This window comes from Gambusia affinis, linkage group LG10, assembly GCF_019740435.1.
Source record: "Gambusia affinis linkage group LG10, SWU_Gaff_1.0, whole genome shotgun sequence".
Classification (NCBI taxonomy): Eukaryota; Metazoa; Chordata; class Actinopteri; order Cyprinodontiformes; family Poeciliidae; genus Gambusia; species Gambusia affinis.
This window is the reverse complement of record NC_057877.1, coordinates 15395664-15414037: the sequence shown is the minus strand read 5'-3', so window position 1 is coordinate 15414037 and position 18374 is coordinate 15395664. Positions and strand designations below refer to the sequence as shown.

Sequence of the window (18374 nt, the reverse complement as noted above, 5' to 3'; positions counted from 1 at the left end):
TGAAATATTGATGAGAACACACAGTTTTGATAGGTTGACAAATGTTTGCAGGGGGAGACCAACATCGGCCGAGTGTCTCCAGAACCCGTGGCTGCGCGCCCATCGGGCTCCGCACAAAGTCCGACCCTCCAAAGTTTGCTTCTCCACTGACAAGCTCAGAGCTTACCTCAAGCAGAAGGAGGAGAAACGAGAACAGGTGTGCATAAAACATCAGGGGCCGTTCTTCCAGTGAGGTAAAAAAACAAAAAAAAAACAAACACAAAACTTCTTCATCGTTGTAAAACAAAAAAAAGACATTACTGCAATTGTATTTTTTGTGATGTGACTTTTCTTCTGTTAAACAAAACCAAAGTTAGTTTCATAAAATGAAATATCCTGACTTTGAACGTGTCTTAACGAATCTCAGTTTGTGAAATCTTTTTGATTTGGTTTTGATGGAATCATATCAGGGATTAGCTAGGACTGCACATTGATGCATGAGTTGAAAGGTTTTAGTTGCTCTCAAAGTGATTTGCTGCCTTCATCTGTTAAAATGTCAAACGGGCGCACGTTTGGTCTTACATGTAACATCTTTTTTTGTGTGTTTTAAGAAAACAAGAGAAAATTTCAGAAATATATTTCAGACCTCATTACTCATAAGTTTGCAATGAATAAATAGAAAAACGTGTGTTTTGTGAATGACCTCCTATCTTGAAGTGAATGGAAAAAATATAATAAATGTCACTAGAAGTGCTTTGTTAATGTCCCCAGTCTCTTTATTTATGCACATTTCTATATAAACATGTGATATTGAACATCAGTGGAAATCTACAAAATACAAAGTCTTCTCTGTGACGAAAGGTTTTAGTCATTTGATACTAGTGTTGAGCAAATGTATGCATAAATACAGTACCCAGCACATAATACTGGGTTTCTGTGCAGTTTATGAACGTATGATTTCTCCATTCATCTGTCCATTTATCCATACATACATCTCATTTCTTACTACCTGGGTTTTTGCAAGATGGATATTTCAAAGACTGAATACAGTGAAAATATCTCCCATCAATTAATTGTAATTCTTGCTTCAAATAGGCTAAAAAGCGCTGAGAACTTATACGCTGAACTCTGAATTTGCTATAACAAATAAGTGCCAAAGGTGTTTAATAGAGGCCAGAAAAAAGTTTCAAATTATACAGTTTTAAGATATTCATACATACATTTTACCAGTTTTTCTTTAGCTAACTACAACACAAATTCTTGCTCAGCAATGAAAACATTTCCACCCAAACTTTTGCATTTCTTTACTTGCATGGAAACAGCACAGGTGCAGAGAAATATAAAGAGAAATAAAAAAAAAATATATATATTTTCTACTCTTTTCTTTGGTTGTGTTCATTCTCTGGGAGAGTAATTCTGATCAGAGTCACAAGCAGCAAAATAAGTGGGTAATTATTTTTGGTTCATTTGGCCTCCTGGACCTTCTTGATTTCCTGTAAGGAGAGAAATGAAAATACTGCAACTTGTGCAAGAAACACAAACCGATAAAAGCCACTGTTCTGGGGTGCACATACTTCATTGAGGATTTCCTTCAGCTCCTCGTAGGCCTTCTCCAAGTCATCATTGATGATAACTATGTCAAACACTCCAGGCTCTTTACCTAAAAATAATTTAATCTTGTTTAGCCTTTTATGTTTTTACTTCGAGGTTTTTTTATTAGGATTGTGAAGAAACTCACTAAGCTCCATATCGATGCGTGCAGCCTCCAGACGTGTCTGTAAACTCTCCTCCGTCTCTGTCTGCCTGTCTCTCAGACGTTTTTCCTAAAACAGAACATGACGTCACCTTTATCATTAAAAACTCCTTCACAAGCCACTTAAAACTGTGTTTATTTTGATCCAGCTCTACACCAGCTTAATTAAGAGTATAACAACAATGTTGGCATGCAGGCATATATGAGTTGCATTACCAGGATCTCCATGGATGGAGGTTGGATGGAGATGTAGATGGGGTCCAGATCCGTCTCTTTAATCCGCTTCACCCCCTGGATATCCACATCGAGGATGCAGATCAGATTCTTAGCTCGTACATCTTCCACAGCAGCTTTACTGAAAGCCAAAATGACAGCAGAGAGATGTGGAACAACTGAGAGCAAACAGGGAGGATCTGGTTGTGTTTCAGCAGGTTTTGGATGCATTTATGCAGTTTTGCTCTTTACAAAGCCAACGACCAGGGTAAGAGGGTCGCTGCATTGATCCAAGCTGCTCAGACTCAGTGAGTGAATGTTATCTTCAGAATAAGGAGATTTTAAAGGTGACTCATAAGATGCTAAGCTGCTGTGGTGATCTTTTTAAATTGTAGGTTAAAGCTCCCTCTGTCACTTAGGAAATGTGAACCTGTATGATTTTATTAAACCTTCCTTAATTTATCTATTTATAACCCATATGTCTTCTATCTATGAGCTTTTTTCTTTGGTAAGTATCCTTAAATTTATGATACAAGTTTCCTGTGCTTGAATGAGTCATTATTAAAGGTGCTCAGATTTTAACTCTTGCTCTATTTTTACTCACATATTAAAGGGTCTAAGCGTTGGAGTAGTCCTTTTTTGATAATGAATCCCACCTAAACTTGTTTTGGAGTAATGCCCTCCTTGTGTTATTAAGGAACACCTGGAGCTGGATGAGTGAGGGTCAGATCCCACCCTGTGAGATTTAGCTGATTAACCATCAAACCTGTGTTGGTCAAACAGGGCCAGCAGACAGAAAATCATTGCATTGACCAGGATTATTGTCACACATTTATTTGATTTTTACAGATGTTCTTGAGATGCTACAATAACATTAATGTACTTAATGTTATTGTAACACTTTTTTTCCTCCCGGGCTGCCCTGGATTTAATTCGATCTATGTCTACTATTGCTCCCCACAGCATGATGCTGCCACCACCATTGTAAATTAGTTGCACAGGCTTCAGTTTAGGGGTATCAAAGTAAACCAGGGTGGAATATAAATGTTCCAAAAAATATATATATATATATATATATATGTATATATAAAAACACATGCATGGAAAAAAACTCAAATGTTTTTCTCTGTGAAAAACATTTGAGTTCATATTGTGCCAAAAATGCTTTGTAAACATGATGACATATGTTACCTTGTTCCATACATGTTGCCAGAAAACTCAGCATTCTCAATAAACTCTCCGTTGTCGATGCCTTCCTGCATGGCCTCTCTCGTTGTGAAGTGGTAGTCTGAAAGATGCATCATCAGTTACAATGCTAGATCTAGCAGAAATTGCTCTTCTTTTAGAAAATAAAAGATATAATGAAAAAAAATCATAGTCGAAAGAAACATGGATTACAGCCAATTAAAAAAAACTCAGGTGCAAATTAAATTTTATCAATTGAAGCTAAGTTTACCATTATCTAAACATTGTTCAATATGAGCCAAATATCAATATAAAAAAAAACTACAATGGTGTTCCTTTTTGTTCCCATCAATAAAAATGATAAAAGTTATAGAACAGTGTTATGTCCTACCAGAGCCAATGATCTAAATCAGGGGTCTCAAATTCCAAGCCTCGAGGGCCGCAGTCCGGCAGTTTTTAGATGTGCCACAGGTACAAAACACTGGAATTAAATTGTTTAATTTCCTCCACCTTGTGTAGATCATTTCTCCAGAGCCTTAATTATTCTATTCAGGTGTGCTGCAGCAGAGGCACATCTAAAAGTTGCAGGACTACGGCCCTCGAGGACTGAAGTTTGAGACCCCTGATTTAAATCCTTCAAGTGTCAAAACCTCTCGATATCTAAAACCACAAAGTTTCAGAAGCAAGCAAACACATTTCTACCTCTACCACGAATCTCCACATAACATGACAACTAATGCATTTGGAACTGAATATGATCCAAAGAGAAATGACAAGTGAGCTAGAAACAGTAAATATCATTAAAATTGGGGGATGATTTTTAAAAAAAAAGAGATTATTTTTAACCTAAAGTTGGCTAAATTACAGATTAAGGAATTCAAGAATAGTCATACATTTAAAATCAGAAAAGGAAAATAAAGAGTAAGATTTTTTTTTTTTAATTTGAAAATCTTGATTTAGTGACGCTGGTGGTCAGATGTGAATGGTTAGCGCTCACTTCGCTACAGTGGAGGGTGGAACAGTTTTATGGGATGTTGGAAATGGGAATCACTAAAGAGGCCTCACAGGGGGCTATTTTCAAAAGCTTTTTACTCCAAAGTGTAAACTGTCTCATCTTGATTCCTGTTCTTTATTACAGTTTGTATAATCATGGCTGATTCCCTTAAAAATCCAATGACAGCATGCCAGGGTGATGAAAGTAACCCCCATCCCTCTATCTTAACAAGCTGTGATGACGAATCACAGTGATAAAGATCACCTTTATCTTTGTGTTCTGATTCGTTTGGACACGAAAATGAGGTTTCAGAAGAAAAGACGTCTGCTACAGGCAGTAAAGTAGCCCCCAGAAGCATGGGGAGCTTGTTCAACCCTATGGAGAGAGGAAAACAGGCACAGAAAGAGGTTTATCCCTTTATATGAAGGGGGTTACACAAGGTGACAAAAACTATATGTGCAGTTCACTTGGGAGTAAGAAGTGTCGTAGTGCTGTTGTAGCGAGGGGAGGGAAGGGAAATCCACTCTTATGACAGCCGTCTGGGTTTAAACTCAAGTCCATGTCTGCCGTGAGTTGTCACTGTGTGTTAGCAAGGTGATGCTAACACCGCGTTAAAATGCTAAAACATCAAACATGTGCCGACTAGACATGGGCCGGATGCAGGTATCAAAGAACACTTCAGTTTTAGAACCAATGGCTTACAGTCTTTATCCTGCTTTACGAAACATAGAACAGCTGATCCTTCCTCCACATATGCTGTTGCAAACTGCTGGTCAGCTGGCTGAATAACAGCAACGTTTTTGTTGCTGACAAGAAAGAGAAATTCTGCTTTTTTCTTACATTCTACAAAAGTTTCTAAGGCTTCAGTGCTTTTCAAGTAAATAAACAGGTTTATCCCAGGGTTCAGTTTCCACATGCCCAAAGATGCACCAAAGAAATGAGTAGAAACATCCTGGTAATGTTTACCATCATGCGGTTCAGGAAGAAGTTAATTTCTGTGTCCCAAATAAGATTGGTTTTGGTGCTAAAAGGTGCCATATGTGCCTGAATAGCAACAGACCTTCTAAAGAGGCTGGTTGAAGGTATATTACATTTGTGTGTGCTTTTTTTTTCTCACTCTCCCCCTTGTGTGTCTTAGCTGTGCAGGTGAATGCAGCTTTTCCCACTAAACCTAATCAGCATGTAAAGCAGAGTACTTAAATTGTGGGAGTGCAGTTCAGACACAGGCCTGGATTTATTAGGTGTCAGAACCTTATGGGTCTGATCTCACCGGACCGCTCCTGCGTAATCTACCAGGTTACTCCATTGCAGGGAGCTTTTTGTGATCAGAAACGAGTGTGTATTTTTTCATTTGAGAAGGAGGGTGACTGTTAAGTTACTTTTTTAGGAAAGAACTTATTTCAGTTGCTAAAATCCATTTTTTTTATTTGGTATTGGTGCTCTCTCATTTTGCTTTCAGGGAGGAATTTTGGTTGACTGCATTGACTTTACTCCTTTCTCAGGGGTTAAAGTTTTTTTTAACTAATTGTAAATAATCAGTTGTGTGGTTATTTACATAATCTATTTTTTGCCACATCTTGTTTTGGACCACTTCATTTATCCCAAGACATAATTTTATTCACTCCTAAGATAGTATGACTCTCTATCTTGGTTTCCATTCATTTCTGTAGTTTCCCTACAGAGCCTTACTGTAGGGAAAGGGAGAATATCCCATGTTATGGGATACTCTGATGTAGGACAGATTGGTCCACTTGGTATCTCGGGTATAAAATAGCCTTCCTGTGATAATGAAGAGTTACAAATTGGTTAAAGGACAACAAAGTCTTTGTTTTGGAGTGGCCAACACAAGGCTCTGATAAATATGTGGGAAGAGCTAAAAGGTTGTGTGTGAGCATAACAACCAGTTCCAACAGCTCTGTCAGAGGGAATGGGACAAAATCCCAGCAGACTATGGTGAGAAGCTTGTGGAAAGAGACCCAAAATGTTTGAAGCAAGCCATACAGTTTAAAAGCCAATTCTACTAAATGACTTCTGAATCTAAAGAAAGTTCAGCAAAACTGCAAGAAAATCTCATTATTTTTACCAAATCATTTTGGTAATCCTCACTGACCTGAAACAGGAATGGTTTAGTCTGGTTTAATCTCAGACAGTGAGGAGAATCAAGGTTGTTTTTATATAGCACATAAAAATATCTGATTTCTACAGAGATTTAAAAAAAAAGTTTTATCACCTCAAGGGGAATTGAAGTTGCTCTTTATTTCTTTAAATGAAAGGGCAATTTATCATGTCACACATGTATGTTTTCAACTTTGGTCTAAACACAGTTAATGAAAGCCTGTTCTTTTTTAATTTGTATTACTGAGGGTTATTAGACGATGGGAATCCCATACCGGCCCATGGCTTGTGCAGATGCTACAAAAGGTGTCACCTATAAAAGCCATCCTGCAGCCAGAGCCTCCGTACCTTTGCCATCTTCTTCCCCAGGTCGAGGATTCCTTGTTGTGTCTGAGAAAAGCATTGGAATCATTAAAAATCACTTACAGATCATCAACCAGATGGTGCAAAATCCTCAGCTTAATAACAGAATCTGTTGAATTAGACAGTTGGCATTTTTTCCTCCTTTGGTTAGGCTCATGTTATGGAAGCTAATCACTAATTGGCACACAGACATACGTGACACGCTGAATCCAAACACTCCCTCGTGATCCTTCATCAGCCTCTTCAGCAGGGTGCTCTTTCCTGCCCCAGAGGGGCCGCTCAGCACCACGGGCCTTGGTCCTGACATTGTTCCTGAAACAAACACCGAATACTCAGGATTGTCGGCACCACAACAAAAAGAGCGTGTGGACTGTAGTGTAAATTTCTGATTTAAAAAAAAGCACTAACGGAAAGCCACAATTTTGAGTTGTGTAAGCCATTTCTCGTCGGGGCTGAAGCTCAGCAACTATCCTGTTAGCTGTCCTAAAGTGCACTGAGGTTAATCCTTTGATCCACTGCGCTGTCAGGTGGAGCATTTCACACAGAGGGTTAAAAACAAGCTGCTGCTCTGATAATATGCGGATTTCAATCCCTGCTAGCAACCGCTGGGCATGAAGAAATTTCTCTTTAATTAAACAATTACTCTACGTCCTAATAGCTGGCCTGTAAGACAGCCAGATCCTCTGAGGGTAGTAACATCAGGAGTTGCTGTTAATGAAGTCATGATGGGTCAGTCAGCAGGATTAATTAGATCTGGGACAGGTGGCCTATTTACCTGCTGCCACAAAGAGAGGACGATGTTCCAGGGACACCAAAACAATTAACATACTAACGAAATGACACAAGAGTCTCTGCCTAAGAACATAATAATATTCTATTATCTCTAAGAGGCCTATTTAGTTGCTTAATGTTTATTTCTGACGGAAATATAGTGATATTTACTGTGGCTTATCAGTTATTTTATTAGATCCATCTCTATAGTCTTTTACAGAACAACACAGTATAAACTAAAGACAATTAACAAGCTGGTGAAGTTTCAACAGTAAGCTGTTGCTTTCAACATACTGTAAATTGAAGATTTACTCATGTTATTTCCAGTGACACATCACAGACATTTATTTAAATCAACCCCAAAAACAATTGTAATTTATCAGTCAGTAAATACTGGACAATAACAAGTACTGGTTATCAATCACAGATACAGCTGTGATTCTGTATCTGTATGGTGCAGCACTAATATATATTCTTCTGTCCCTTCACTCCCATATTTTAGTTTGACTTTAGACTTAAGGAGTTTGGTAAAAAGTCCATCTTACCTTTTCTCACTGCGCCTGAATCGTCTGTTCTGCAGTGACGTTCAGCAACAAGCGATGCTTAAGCCTGGCGTCTTAATGGACTGAGTTCAATCCCAGTGTGTGTGTGTTTGTGTCACACTGGAGCAGCTGTCAGTCTGAATTACCACCATCTCCATTTAGCTCAATGACCAATCACATGTGAGCCCTCTTTGCATAAGATAGGGTAATCTTCTGGAACAAATGATTATTTATTCAGATGTGCTTTTGTTGGTGAAGCATCAAAATGTTTTCTGAATTGTGGCTTCAAACTCAAACCAAAGGGTTATTTTGCAGACTTGCTTTGGGATTTTGCTAATGCAGATGATGGCTGATGGTAAAAGGAAGCACAGGTGTTATTGGCAGAGTGTCTTGCTAAACTGGTTATGCCGTTTAACTTCTTATGTGTCACATTAGAACCACAAACCATAACATGTTTTCTTGGGATTTTGCATGATGAACCAACACAAAGTCATGCATAATTCTAATCTGTAAGGAAAATGATAAATAGTTTTTGAAACTTTATTCAAATGAAAAATTGCTAGTTTTGGCATATATATTTATATTCAGCTTCCCAGAGTCGACATTTATAATAATCACCCTGCAGTTGCAGCTCTACCAACTTTTTACCTCTCAGGACTGAACCTGCCCGTTTTTCTTTCAATGATAGTTCAGACTCAGTCATATTTGATGGATGGTGTTTGGAAACACCATTTTTTTCAAGAATTGCCACAGATTACAAATTGGATTTAAGTCTATACTTTGACTGGGCCATTCTTACACATGAATGTGTTTCTATTGAAACCATTCTATTGTAGCTTTGGTTGCATGTTCAGAGTCAGTATCCACTGAAATTTTAACCTGCACTCCAGTCCCTCACCATTTTCTACAGGTTTCTTTCTGCTCAAACCAGTTTTCTTGTCACTGGTGAAGAAGAAAATGTCCCTGCATTACAGCATTACTACCACCTGACCTGTGATAATGAGCAACTTGGGATATTGTTTCGCCTGACTGAACCCTTTGACTTTTGTTTCTTTGTCCTCTGCATTGCAACAGTTTTGTGTACATCAGCAGAATGCAGACATGAACTAATACATTGTACTTACATATTTCCTCTTACATTCAACAGAAATATGAGCTGCACATCTATATAGCAATCAAGTTGGAAACATTTTGGAGGCTTAAGCTGGTAACATGGGTCTAGTTTGGAGACTTGAAGTCAGATGTTTCTCATCCCACATTTCCTTGATGGTATATTTTCAAATGTTGAGTTGTGACAGTCTTTGGCTGTTTACGCGCTGGGCTCAAAAGTTTGGGTGTTAGGCCACGGTTGGTCTCAAAGGCTCAAAATAGCAAAGGTTTAATGTTCCTCACCTCCATATGAGCTGCATTAGGCGCTGTCTGGCTAATCCTGTTCGACTCACTTCTTAAAGGGCAACGGCACCACATCCAGTTATCCTTACAGGGGGAGGCTGACAAATATCAGAATATCTGCCTTCCAAATTATTTATAAACACAAAAACAAGTGTTCAACGCGTTTTAATGTAGTAATGTTGATAAAAAGTACATTTAATAAAGCAATTGAAAGAAAGGTGTCGGTAAAGACAAAAGGTGACTAACTGAGATGAAATTACAGGGAACATTTGAAAACTAAAATAGTACAAACAACAAATATAAAAGAAACTAAACAAAGACATTAGTCTGTACAGTAAATACAACCAGGCTGTTGTGCTAGTCAACATCCTATAAACACAGCACTCAATACATACATACATACACAAAACTATGTACATGTGCTTTCAGTTCATTTGAGTTCAACATTTTCCCCTTTAAACAGACAAACAAATTTAAAAAAAGATAAATTATTATTTTCCCAAAGCATTTGTAATGCCTGAGCTCTCAGCTGATGTTTCATTCTGCAGCACAAAAGTCGATCTGGCAGCAGGTCAGAGGACATTAGAGGTTGTTAGTAATTCATTTAAAAACAGGAGCATGTGAAGATGAAGGTGGACATTCGGGGCAGACCAGCTGCCCCAACATCGCCACCTCTGATTGGCTGAAACTGAGATATTTCTCTCTTCTCTTCCCGCAAGCTACAGATAGACCCGCCTCAGGTCTCCGGGCGACGTGATGGTGTTGCACTGAGGACACAACTTCTTTGCTCCCTGAAACAGAAAGACGTCTTCAGTCCACAAATGTCTCTAGAGTTAATTTTTCTGTTTGCCTGAGTGGACGTAATCGGAGGATTTACCAGCGTCCGCAGCCAGCACTCCTCACAGTGGACATGCCAGCACTGGATGGAAGTGAGCGGTGTTGTGTATGTGTCCTGCAGGCAAACAGAAACACACAGGTGTAGTTTGAAAAGCCGCCACTAGATGTCCTTAAGAAATTAAGAAAAAAGAGCACCATGAAGAAACAGGAGAGGAAATGTTATTAAATAATTTTTTGTTAAGACCAGCGTCATTTAATTTTGAAACATTCATAGTAGCTCAGAATTTTAAAGCTTTTAGAAAAGGTGGGATTATTTTATTATCTAGAAGAAGAAAATAAAATTAGATAAAATATGTTTTTTTTTCTGCGACGACGTGCTTTTATTTTTAAATAGTATGTGGTTTCAGAGCCTAAATATTGTTAGTTTTTGTTGTTTTACTCAAACAGTGCATGGAAATGACATATAAACTATGAGGTGGAATGTTAGGTAATTCAGTCAAGGCAAATTCCTCAAAGTTTTAAATGTTTCTGTTAAAAATCTGCAGTTTTTCATGAAAAGAAAGCTTTATAAATATAAACCAGTACATGATACTTGCATATATGATTAAATAAAGAGCAATATTTATATTCCAGTGAAACACCTTGACTAATAATATAGATTTAAAGCCCTAAACACAGGTCCCTGCAGGGATTTCAGCAGTTTTGGAGTTGCTGTTCTCCTTCCTTCCTGCATTTCTGCTCTGTTGGTTTAATTTGCCATCATACTCACCATGCAGATGAGGCATTTAAATCTGTCTCCTTTAGACAGCTGTTTCTCCAAATCTCGGATCCGAGCTTTAAGCGCGTCCAGGGTTGTCGGCGTGGAGTCCTCTGAAAGCCTGGAGGCGCACACACACACACACACACACACACACACACACACACACACACACACACACTCAGAGCTGAGCACGCTCAGTAACAGCATGGCAGAGCGAAAGGTGCGTGAGTTACGCTGACACTGGAGAGTCATTTATAAAATTGAAGACAGATTAAATTATTCGCTGGCCAACATGGACACTGAGCATGAAATTTAGCAGCAATCACATTGCTGGCATTGGCTGTCTCATTTATCATAGGAAGGAGACAGGGCCTGTGGAGGGGCGGGAGGAGGGTTGTCCTCACACAAACAGACACACAATTACAGGATAGACTGTATGTGCAAACAGACTGTACAGGCGGGACACAATGCATTAAGTGTGATGAAACATGTGTACATGCTTGCATGGGCTGCTAGGACCTTGATGGATGAGATCATCACATTGATACAGTGTTGTATATCATGCTGAGGGGGCAGCCAGTCTGATCTGATGGAGAACCGAGCCGCCAAAATATGGTTTGCAGAAAGCCACAGTCACACCTGCTCAACTCTAATTGGCTCCTTCACACCTGAAAATGTTTCACTCTGTCTGTTCACCCTGTGCATGGTGGGAAATGGGACAGCCCCACCACCATCAGCTCCATGGTGAGCATTAAACTCGTGTTTCTCTGTCATCGCTTTGACATAAATCAAGCAGCATAATTAAAGAGCAACAAGTTTTAAATATTCAAGGTGAAAGTTGATGACATGCTGAAAAGCCCGACTTACGGCTCTATCTCTGCATTCCTGCAGGTTCTGGGAAGACCGGCTGCGGTAGGGTCCTGCTTCTCTCCACTACTTGTAGAAGGACTCCCTGACAGAAAGAAGCAAACAGATAAATAATTACGCAAACACTTTGAAACATTTAAAATACGTGACCCGGCATTTCACAAGAAAATCTTTGAAAAAAAAATCTAGTGCATTATTTCCACTTGGTGTAACTCACCATCGTTTGACCATTTTGGAAAGTCGAGCTTCAGTCTGGAATCAGGCAGCATGCTGTTGCTGAGAGACAACAGAGCACATGTTAAAAAGCCAAGCAGCTTTGCAATTAAAATCACAATGATTAGGGAGTATAGATAGTCTTTTTTTATCTGTCCAATTGTTTAATGTGAAAGGGACATCATTAGGAAAGTTACATACTTTGCTGCCGACTCTTTGGAGCTTTCTGCTGAGCAGGGGATTATATCCGTCTCACTGTATCTGCAGCTGCAGTCAGGAAAAACACACATCCAACTACAAGCAGCATATTTAGAGAACAAGTACAAATGCTGTCATCAAGGAATAATTCCCCAGACTTAAGACTTTAGCCCTTACGCAATTTGTAAAATTTTTTAATAATCATTTTTATTTTATTTTTGATTTAGTGATTATGTGTACAAAAAAAACAGGCAAAATGCCAGAGGAGAGGATTATATTTCTAATGCTACATTAAGAGAGTTAGCTAAAAAAATAAATAAATAAGAAAATTAAAAAAGAAACCTCACTACACAATGTTGATGTATGACAGTTTATAGCACATTTAGATATGTGTATATTTTTTCCACAAAATTATTTAAAAGGCAGTAAATTTAAGAAATGCAAGAGGTTTAACTTCACAATGACTAAATTATTGTCTTTAATGTGTTAATAAATCCATTTTAATTTTTATTTATTTATCACTTTATATTAGGATAATTTAGAGAACCCTGTATTTTCAGATTTCGGGGGTTCTGCAGATCTTAATGGTTTTTTCATAAAATTTTTCATTATATTTTTCACTATAGATGTGGCTGGGTATACTGGTGAAAGGCAGTGATCATCTGGTTATCTGCGGTTAATTAAGTTTCTTTTTTTTTAATTTCTTAAATTGCACTTTTTCTTTTTAATTTTTTATTATTTTTAAGTGAGGCATATTCTCTTGATGGTAAAAAAAAAAAAGAAACAAACAAAATAGAAAGAAAATATAATTTGCACAGTTTATGAAGAAACATCACGCATCCAAACATTGAGACACAGACGTCCAACAGACACTCTGCGTTTTTACATTTACTTTACAAATTTCTTCACATCTGTCCAGCACTGGTTGGCAGAAACCAGAAGTTGACCACAAAATCAGCGCAGATCTTCCCGATGCAACATGCAAGAAAGGAATTATGAAAAAAATAAATAAAAACAACACGAGTAGAAGGATATTTATGTGTGGTTGGACACTGAATATGTTCCTGGGTTTCAGAAAAGTAATCTGTAATTTCATTGTGTCGCAGCAGATCTATGCTGGTGAACGTACCCAAGTTAAAGGAGTGCAGTTTGCTTCTGTTTATAGGGGGCGGGGGAATCTAATGAGATCCAGCTAATGGCATCAAGTTGTGGACTTCACAGCAATCTTTCTTTTCTTCAGTTCACTGCCTACTCAGACATGTAATCGAATGTTTTTAACATATTTGCATTCAGGGTAAAAGGATACTGCGCTCTGCCGTACTCTAGAGTATCATCTCCGTCAACGTCCAGGTCTGCGTCGCTGTCCCGACACTCCCTAGAAGTCGTGCTCACCAGTGTCACACCTGCTGAACGCATTTTGAAGATTTACCAATACAAAGCTGTTTTCTCTCCTGCATGAGGTGATATATTTCTTATTTCACAGTTAAAGAGGAAAGGTCATGTCTCGCAGCAAGCTGTGACCTCTCAGATTTTCTCCCTGCTAAAAGAAACTGTTACTTTTAAGCGAGCCTCCAGGGAACGTTTCCCCACCGTAATGTGGACCGAAAAGTTCAGTGGTTCTTCCACTGTGACTCAGTCACATCATTCACTCTCCACTGAATAAGATCCTACACCCACACACACACACGCACACGCACACATCTATGGAAACACAGATCCTTGCTTACCTTTAAATCCTATCGCTGTCATCTGTGTCCTTCTCCTCTCGTTCCACTCGTCCTCCACCGGCACCAGATCCGCTGAAGCCTCCTGTAGCAAGCACAAGCACCAGGCTTCACCATCTGCATGAGTACGCCCGTATGTCGCCCCACAGCCAGCAGCTACGTATCGGCATCTGCGCTTTTATAGCTGGTTGTGTTTTCACATGGATACACAGCGGACTGACAGCGATCCTGATGCCATGTGAACAAAGCAACTCAACAGAGTCTCTGCATTCGGACTCCTGACATTCTCTCAACCTGAGATCAGCAGGCTACACCGTACATGTACTAATCTGAGATTAGAGAAAAATGTCAGGAAAATAAATGCTTTCATCTGTGTTTTATGCCGAGTTGTGAGGAAAAGAAAAAAATAAATTACCTGTCCTTCCTCCGGTTTTCTCCTCTTCAGCTTCCCAATCCTGACTGGAAACAGACAGAAGGTAGAAAAACAACGAGATTGTGATGAGTTTAGAAATAAACTCCTCACCAATATACTACATTTGTAAATCACTATAATACCAGTAACTTTGTAATTATTTTTTAAAGTAATGTCAAAGGTTAAATTTTTTAAAGATTTCAGCGTAAAACAGATTTTTTTAAAGCTTTGCATCAAGGGTGCCAAAACTGGAAACTTTATCTTTTACTAAGATGTTTCTTCTGGATTTTCACCAAAGATCTTAAGTTTGTTATTTATTATTTTATCATCTGGTATGACCCTGACCAGAAAATAGGTGCTACATTAATCTATTAATTTTTATAACAAAATACTCCCAAAAAGCCTTTTTTAGGAAAAGACATATTTCTTTCTCTTAAAAGAAATATGTTACAAGGTTGATTTCTCACTGCAGTAATGGCATTAATAACACGAACATTTAACAAACACGTGAAATACGATGGGGTTATAACTTTCATTTGACCTGTCTGAGGAAAGATGCAGAACGCAACTTTCAAAATATTTAAAAATAATTTTTTCCTTAATGACAGTGAATCAGATGAGCTGCATAATGTATCCAGCTGTGACATCAGGGCCCTTTTCTGTCATTTCAGCGGCCACTGTCCCCGCTGAAAATACTAAAGTTAACACGGCAGAACACCAACAGCACCTCAGCTTCCTCACGCGCTCCATATCGCATGAGGGGACATTAAGTTTAAGAGCCCTCTAATGCGCGCTGGATGACACCGGGCCCCAGTCGGAAGGGGATCCGGGCCACGGCCGTGACCCAAGTGCCGCCATTCCAGCGCACATAATGAGGGTTAAAGAGATGGTCATAGATGAGGAGGAGCTCATCAAACAAAGAGAGAGCGAGGCTGATTAATCAGAAGAGGAGCACCTCCTCCCTGCTCCTTCCTTTTTGCCTCTCTGACGTGTGTTTAGAAGCTCATTATGCCGTCCGGTTATGAAGCCCAGTAAAGGCTAACAGACCTCGACAGCAGCAGCATACCGAGTGTGAGGAGACAGCCGGGAGCCGGAGCATCTCCATGGACGATCATAACAAGTATGTTGTGAGTTAGAGTCAGAACGCTGCATCTGGTCTCATCTCTGCATCAAGCCGCCTGAGATGATGTCTGGTTATAAATGCTTTCACAAACAAAAGCGATGTTTTACCAAAACATTCATGGAGGTCACTCCATCACTGAATCCTGTTTCAGAACCTTTTCGCTTGTTTCTAGAACTTAACCTCATGTTTCTGTGTTAGGGCGTCCCAATTGTTTCTGTGGAGTTGAATGAGGGCTAATTGAAACGACCTTATTGATTGTTTCAGGAACACACTTGCAAACGTAAATATTGAAACATATTTTAATAGCATTGGAAGCACTTTATTGTCTAGTTTTAGTGTTTCTATATGTGTAGTCCTGCTGATAATTTATTTTAATTAGTATGGAAAATAGCAAATATAGAATATTTCTCAATTTAAAACATTTAACCATCACTGGAAGTTTAGTTTTATTTATAAATATTGGTGCTTTTTTTTTTTTTGCAATTTTTCAATTTAATTTTTCAATGAGCAAAAAAAAAAGTTTTAATTACTCTACAAATGAAGTAATTCTCTGTTTGAAATATTTTGTCATAAAAAAGCAATAGAAAAACTGTATTGTTAGATTGTTTTTCAGAATAATTATTAATAGTCTTAAAATGGAAGATTAGAATATAAAATATACCATTTTGATTATATATATATCATAAAATTCTAAATTGTTTTCTTTTCTGGCAATAAATCTTTGAATATCTAAATATACTGTATTTCAATACACTGAAGTATATTTCTTTTTAAGTATAAATATATCCCTGTTCTTTCTCTCTAGAAGCAATTACTGACATCTGTTCATTTGACAACCGCAGTGACCATAAAATTGTGACTCCAAACATGTTTGACTCAAAGACTTTGACTTCTTTTTGTAGTAGTCTGACAAATTTATATTCTCCATTAATTCTTATTTCGATTTTAAACTCCCAAATTAAAAATGGATGTTAGGAATAATTAATCAATTTCATTCCTGCTTCGCCTTCTTCAGTCCAGCTCTTATGCCGCAGTCCGATTTAGAGGTAGAAGCCACTTCATCTCAGTGGGATCTGTCCAGTCTGACAGCCACTGAAGGGGGAGAAAAGCATCAGATTCTGCCACTGCTTTTCAATTATTAAAACTTTTGAACTTTTTCTGTTGCTGGAATATATTAAAATAGAATCCAAGTTTCTGTGTTTTGTTTATAAATCCTTGAAATGGACTCAACTTGTTGTTGTTTTCCTCAGGCGATCAAATGCAGGACCTCCCTGAGTATTTAGTCTTATGTGGTCTTATGGGTGGTGCGGAGAGAGGGTTATCTTTACTTTTCTCACAAGTTTTTCCCTCATTTCATGACATAAAATGGCACCCACAAACCACAGGCATTTAAGTTGTGTATTTTTGCATAGTAGAAATCATCAGTTTTCTGAGCTTCTTGAAGAGTGTACCATTCCTCCACAATGAGGGAGAGGGGTAAAGGTTTAGAAAACCTCCAGGACTCAGCTTCAGTTGATTGCAGTATCACTTTATTGCACTAAAATCACTTGATTATCATGTAGTCACTTCTAATGTGACTACATGCTGATGAATTAATATTGCAAGTAGACCACTTTTTGAAATGGAAGGTCAGAAAGATGTGTGGTGATCTGCATAAATTAGGAAATAGCTTCATCAACAGTCAAAGCAACCATTAAAAAGCTTTACACAACTGGAACTGTAAAAAGAAAAAAAAAAAAAACGTGGATAGTAAGTTGATATTTCTTTTGCGCACAGTAAGAGAATAGTTTGGGAGGAAAAACAACATCTCCAAAAATCGGCAGCATCGTTTCAGACTCGTTTTGAAAGCATCACTGAGCAAAACCAACCATTTGTAAGAGTTGTATAAGGATCACAAGAAAGAAAAATCCCACTAGCAGCTACTTATCCTCCCCCAGCTTCACTCTGTAGATCATCGCAGTAGAGATTAATGCAGCAGCTCTTTATTCATGACATTTACTGCTGCAAGTCCATAAAAGCCGCTGTCATTTCAGGGGACACTTAACATCAGCTGAAGGTGTTTTTAATGATCTGGGATCCCGTCGTTGGTTATTACTGTGCAATAAAGCCCTAGTGTTATATCTCAGGTAGAGTTCCCTCTTTAAAAAAGTTATCTTTGATCGCTGTGTGTTCATAAAGAGACCATTAAATTTTGCAAGCTGATCATTTGTAAACCTCATGCAAAGGTTGCTAAAAAATGTTGTTCTGGTATTCAAAATCAAAGCAAAATTATACTGATTTTTCTTTTTAAATGCCGACTTTGCGCGGATCTTTTACAGGAGTTATAAGCAAACTGTGTTATGTGAGCAATTATTGATCTATAGTTTCATGTAAAAGAATATTTATATATCTATTTACACATTAAATCAGGTTGAAGAATATTTTCCAATTGTTTTTTACTAGCTAAAATTATTATCCAGACTGTCCATATTTACCAGTCAGTAATCTTTGGAAACATTTAGCAATATAATTTGATGGAACATGGTATTTGGCTTGTGTAAAAATATACTTCATGTCACATCCAGGACTCTACAAGCAGACGTGAGGGTTGGGGAGGGAGAAAGGAAAAGTGCTTCTCTGTGTTTCTTACCAGCTTGTGTGCAGTCTAGGTGGGCTCCTGCGCTGTGTGGGCGCAATGGGGCGGATTTGACGTAGCACCTGCACCAGCAGAGGTCGTCGACTGTTAACATATCAAGAGGTCAAAGTTGGAAAGGTTAATAGCTCCTCTGCTCGTGTGGGCGCTAGGCCAGCGGAGATTGTGTGGGAAAAAAGGGGAGATATCTGCACGGGGAGTGAGGGAGGGCTTTAAAAAACTAACACATGACTGAGCGACCGTGTGTGAACAAAGGCAACTCTGATTACTTAAGTCTATAAATTAGAAGCTACTTAACACG

General features: G+C 38.4%; 3 protein-coding genes across 6 annotated transcripts in view; 1 reads left to right on the top strand and 2 right to left on the bottom strand.

Annotated features, from left to right (window-relative positions):
• Positions 1 to 724, top strand: part of obscna (obscurin, cytoskeletal calmodulin and titin-interacting RhoGEF a) — a 44144-nt gene extending 43420 nt beyond the window's left edge. Inside the window, exon 84 of the mRNA XM_044129975.1 lies at positions 52 to 724. Coding sequence (XP_043985910.1) covers positions 52 to 232 — 181 coding nt within the window. The 3' untranslated portion in view covers positions 233 to 724. The remainder of the gene's footprint in view (positions 1 to 51) is intronic.
• A 3-nt stretch (positions 725 to 727) lies between these two features.
• guk1b (guanylate kinase 1b) lies at positions 728 to 7991 on the bottom strand. Of its 2 annotated transcripts, XM_044129428.1 has the most exons (9): positions 7919 to 7991; positions 6798 to 6914; positions 6588 to 6629; positions 4389 to 4499; positions 3137 to 3233; positions 1949 to 2087; positions 1718 to 1802; positions 1554 to 1639; positions 728 to 1472 (listed from the first exon to the last, which is right to left on the bottom strand). In XM_044129428.1, the coding sequence occupies exons 2-9, from the start codon at positions 6907 to 6909 to the stop codon at positions 1443 to 1445; spliced, it is 702 nt and encodes a 233-aa protein (XP_043985363.1). In that variant the 5' UTR covers positions 6910 to 6914; positions 7919 to 7991; the 3' UTR covers positions 728 to 1442. The 2 variants fall into 2 exon arrangements, with proteins under 2 accessions (XP_043985363.1, XP_043985365.1); XM_044129430.1 differs by lacking the exon at positions 4389 to 4499.
• Positions 7992 to 9552: 1561 nt separating this feature from the next.
• Positions 9553 to 18374, bottom strand: part of rnf220b (ring finger protein 220b) — a 33490-nt gene continuing 24668 nt past the window's right edge. Inside the window, exons 7-16 of one of the 3 annotated variants that reach the window (XM_044129425.1) lie at positions 18071 to 18160; positions 14322 to 14365; positions 13910 to 13991; positions 13489 to 13588; positions 12186 to 12245; positions 11989 to 12047; positions 11772 to 11856; positions 10914 to 11022; positions 10185 to 10259; positions 9553 to 10098 (exon numbers count right to left, since the gene is read on the bottom strand). In XM_044129425.1, coding sequence (XP_043985360.1) covers positions 10027 to 10098; positions 10185 to 10259; positions 10914 to 11022; positions 11772 to 11856; positions 11989 to 12047; positions 12186 to 12245; positions 13489 to 13588; positions 13910 to 13991; positions 14322 to 14365; positions 18071 to 18160 — 776 coding nt within the window. In that variant the 3' untranslated portion in view covers positions 9553 to 10026. The remainder of the gene's footprint in view (positions 10099 to 10184; positions 10260 to 10913; positions 11023 to 11771; positions 11857 to 11988; positions 12048 to 12185; positions 12246 to 13488; positions 13589 to 13909; positions 13992 to 14321; positions 14366 to 18070; positions 18161 to 18374) is intronic. The other 2 variants (XM_044129426.1, XM_044129427.1) reach the window with 2 other exon arrangements.